This window comes from Callorhinus ursinus, unplaced genomic scaffold (genome assembly GCF_003265705.2).
Source record: "Callorhinus ursinus isolate GAN/ISIS: 27379988/994484 unplaced genomic scaffold, GSC_fseal_2.0 scaffold26, whole genome shotgun sequence".
NCBI lineage: Eukaryota > Metazoa > Chordata > Mammalia > Carnivora > Otariidae > Callorhinus > Callorhinus ursinus.
This window is the reverse complement of record NW_027397088.1, coordinates 5,239,355-5,243,674: the sequence shown is the minus strand read 5'-3', so window position 1 is coordinate 5,243,674 and position 4,320 is coordinate 5,239,355. Positions and strand designations below refer to the sequence as shown.

Sequence of the window (4,320 nt, the reverse complement as noted above, 5' to 3'; positions counted from 1 at the left end):
ATCTGTCTATCTGTCTATCTGGCTTAAAATGAAAGGAATTTTTTTTTTCACAGTTTCAGAGGTGTGTGTGTGCATGCGCGCGCACACACACACACACATACATATGTATATACACATTCATGTCGCTGTGCAAACAATTTTAGATAAATTTTTGACTGAGGTATAACTACTACAGAAAAGTGCACAAATCCTAAACTCACAGCTCAATGACTTTTCACCAAATGAACATGCCTATGTAATCCAAATTAAGATCTGAAATCACAATATTATCAATACCCAAAGAAGCCTTTCATGTGCCCCTCCCAGTCACTACCCACCTCCAAAATGTAACCATGACCTTATTTCTACTGCCATAGAAGTAAATTTGCCTGTTTTTGAACTTTATGTAAATAGAATTATCTAGTATGTCCTCTTGTATTTGGTTTCTTTGGTTCAAAGTCAAGTTTGAGGGATCCCTCCATGTTGTAACAAGAGCTTTTTCTTCTTCATTGCTGGGTAGTGTTCCATTGTATGAATATAGCACAATTTTTCCATTCTGTTGTTGATGGATACTTGGTTTGTTTTCAGTTTGGAGCTATAATGAATAATATTTATTAATGAGCTCAGTGAATGCTTCTATGAGCATTTTCGTGCATGTCTTTTTGTGCATATTTGTAATGCAAACCCAGATAGAATTGCTGAATCTTAGAGTTTGCATGTTTTCAGTTTCAGTAGATACTATCAGAGAAGTTTCCAAAGTGGTTGTACTAGTTTACATTCTCACCAGCATTGTATTAGAGTTCAAGTACTTTACATTTGTACCAACTGTTGATATAGTTTGTCTTTTTAATGTTACATATGTTGGTGGGTGTGTAGTGGAATCTCATTGAAGTTTTATTATTTTTTTTAAGATTTTATATATTTATTTGACAGAGAAAGACACAGCGAGAGAGGGAACAGAGGCAGGGGGAGAGGGAGAGGGAGAAGCAGGCTTCCTGCTGAGCAGGGAGCACTATGTGGGACTTGATCCCAGGACCCTGGGATCATGATCTGAGCCGAAGGCAGACGCTTAACAACTGAGCCACCCAGAAGCCCCTCACTGAAGTTTTAATTTGCACTTCTCTGATAAACAATAAAGTTGAATGTCTTTTCACATGCTTATTAGCCATTTGTGTATCCTTTTTGAGGGGGCACCTGTTCAAGACTTTTACCTCTTTTTTAAAAGCCTACTTTTAGTAGCTTGTCCCTAGTTTGAGAGAAGACTTTTTTTTTTTTTTACCCCAACCTGAAAAAGAAGAAATCAAGGTATGCTAAGCCTCATTTTTATCGACAACTATGCAAGTGTTAGGAAACTGTTAGTGTACCCATTGTTTCTGGAACTTCCTGGAACTTCATCCTTATGAGCAGAGTTTGTGTTTTTCTCAGTATTTTTTTTTTTTAAGTGAACATAAGTATTTCCTTTTCACTTGAGGTGCAATGCCTGGATCTATGAACTCCTGTCTTGCTCAACTAAATTTAAAGAAACTACCCATCATTCATCTTTTGTAAGACATCATTAGCTGACTAAAGATGATGCATGCATGGTCTCTGGTTAGAAGTCTGTCTGGCTGCATTGCCTTTGATTGGGGGTATTTCTCCTCAGCTTGGACGATTTGCTCACTAGGTCATAAAGCTGTCTTCTGCATAATATAGGAAACTCCTCATCATACCATGGTTTAACCCAACATATATCTCAGTAGTTGAAATTGCTTGTGAAATCCTGTGAGATAAGGAGTTGTTCTAAATATGGTCATTCTGTCCTGTAATCCTGCCCAACGTGCCTTTGGCTGCTTCCCTTTCTTTGTGTCCACCCTCTTTGTTACCTGATGGATTCTGCCATTATGTTGTTTGTTGAAAGTCACATCTTTGGTGTGTGGTGCCACGTTTTCTCTCTTTCTCCCTCTTTTCACTTTTTATGCCCATTATATATCATCTTCAATAGCTTTAGTGGACTGCCATTTTGTTTTTGAAAGTGATCTTGCTCCTTTTATTTTTTATTTTATTTTTTAAAGATTCTATTTATTTATTTGACAGAGAGAGACAGCAAGAGAAGGAACACAAGCAGGGGGAGTGGGAGAAGGAGAAGCAGGCTTCCCGCTGAGCAGGGAGCCCAATGATGCGGGGTTTGATCCCAGGACCCTGGGATCATGACCCGAGCCGAAGGCAGACGCTTAACCACTGAGCTACCCAGGCGCCCCTGATCTTGTTCTTTTTAAAGAGCAAGTTTATCTTTTGGCAAACACTAATCTTTTTAGAGTTTTAGGGCCTTTGATGTTAGTTTGCTTGATTTCAAGGTGCTCTCCTCCCCACGCCACAAAACAAGGGTAAAAATTTTATAAGTCATGCTTCCTTTTAATTAATTTGGTTTTGAGAAAAGGCCAAGACATTTGCAATATTACAGCCTAATGCAATGGAAATATCACTCGGGTGGGAGTAACCAGAGGTGATTCTGGTCCCAGCTCTGCTATCAACTAATTATATGATCTGACCTTATTTTTCTGGACCTCGGTTTCCTTGTCAGATAAGTGAAGGAACTGATTCTCTGAGGGTACTTTCAGCTCTAATATTTTTAAGTTTCTCTGCAAATGGATGCAGTCACACTTAAGAAGTCAGGACTATGCCTCAGCCACATAGATCTAGTTCACCTTTCTTAAGGTTTCATATTTTTTTTAAAATTTGTATATGAAGACATTCTTATAACAGAATTCAATGTTACTAAATCTCATCACACACACACACAAAATACAAAATAATGCAAAGCCTGAATAATGGCTTATTTAGACTTAGTAATATTGAACATAACAATAAAAGCAGAGTATAAAAAAAAAGACTTTGGACAGTCTTTGGGTATTAATTCCAAATTTGATCTACTAATTTATTTTGTATGGAATCATTTAACTGTTGGTGAACATTTCAATCTTAAAATAGTTCACTTGAATTTGTTGAAAATACATTTTAAAATTAGATGGTCTAGTATTCACTATTCTTTCCCTTTGTGACAGGTGAGCTTAAAAATATTTTTTAAAAGTTCTGGTGATGTAAATTTCTGAGGAGTGGTTACTCTATCAATATGTACTTATTGGGCATTTTCTGTATGCCAGGCAAGCATCGTGGAGATGTCAAAGACATCATTAAAAAGATAGACTATTGTCCTTAGGAAGTGTACAACCTACTTGGACAAATAAGACTTACAGAAATGAAAAAGTAAATTACACTAAAAATGTAAATAATAATTAAAGCCCATGATTCCCAGGCATTTTTTTAGAACCTGATAAACTGATTCTAAAGTTCACTGGGGAACCATAACTCCTCCTCATGGACTCATAGGGGTCGCTCCTAGTGGAGGCTGCCTGGAGGTGGGTGGGCTGGAGGTGCAGGTACATGTGAAGATTTTTGGCAGCTTAGTGTGCAAACCATTTGCTCCCCTCGCCCTTATTTCTACCTGTCCTGTGTCAGCAAGGGAGTGTGTCCAAATGAGCAAGAGAGCACAGCAGAACAGTACTCCGGGAAGACGAATTATTCAAATTCAGGCTCATGCCAGCAACTTACAGCATCCTCAGCTGGTGCCTACTGGCCCTGGGGGTGAGGACAAAGCTGTGCCTCCAAGCAAGCAAAGCAAAAAGAGTTCGCCCCTGGATCGCAACAGTGATGAGCATCCTCAACATAGGGAGAGGAACAACATGGCTGTGAAAAGCAAGCAGAAAGCACAGGATGCACTGCAGAGAGTAAATCAGCTCAAAGAAGAGAATGAATGGCTGGAAGCAAAAATTAAATTGCTGACCAAGGAATTAAGTGTACTGAAAGATTGGTTTCTTGAGGGCACACACAACCTTGCAGATAAGGTGCAATCCAGTAGCACTGAAAATACAACTTCTGATAATGCAGGATAGTAGAACTTGCTCTTTCCAAACTTCACAACTACTGGTGTGACTACCCATCTTCAACCCTCACAGCAATGGCCAAACACTGTCCTGTTCTATTATTCAAAGATCCATTGAAGGTTGTTTTCTAAGATCGGCACTGAAGACTGGCTAGCTAAAAATGTTAGTCCTGTAATTTGAAGATCTTAGTTTTAAATGATAGGGAATTTTGTATGTGTGTGTGGAGGGGGAGGGAATAAAACAAATTTTTAAGATAGATGAGGGGGGAAAAAAAAGCCCTGGACCTTGATGTTCTTAATGAATTCTTACTTTCCAAGGGAAAAAAAAATCAACTTCATTGGGAAGAAAAATGGATAAGAACTGACAAGAAAAAATTGAAAAGCATAACAAACAGTGATTAGGAAGAGGGAGTGCTTATACT

At 38.4% G+C, this 4,320-nt stretch overlaps 1 protein-coding gene across 1 annotated transcript; it reads left to right on the top strand.

Moving 5' to 3' along the window:
• The first annotated feature begins 3,491 nt into the window (after positions 1 to 3,491).
• On the top strand, positions 3,492 to 3,908 carry LOC112838150 (CCAAT/enhancer-binding protein gamma-like). Its single transcript, XM_025890882.1, has one exon. It carries the CDS (start codon positions 3,492 to 3,494, stop codon positions 3,906 to 3,908), a length of 417 nt encoding a protein of 138 aa, XP_025746667.1.
• The last annotated feature ends 412 nt before the right edge of the window (positions 3,909 to 4,320 follow it).

Bases quoted from the DNA above. Each gene is read 5' to 3' on its own strand.
- LOC112838150 (XM_025890882.1), top strand. From the start codon at position 3,492: ATGAGCAAGAGAGCACAGCAGAACAGTACTCCGGGAAGACGAATTATT.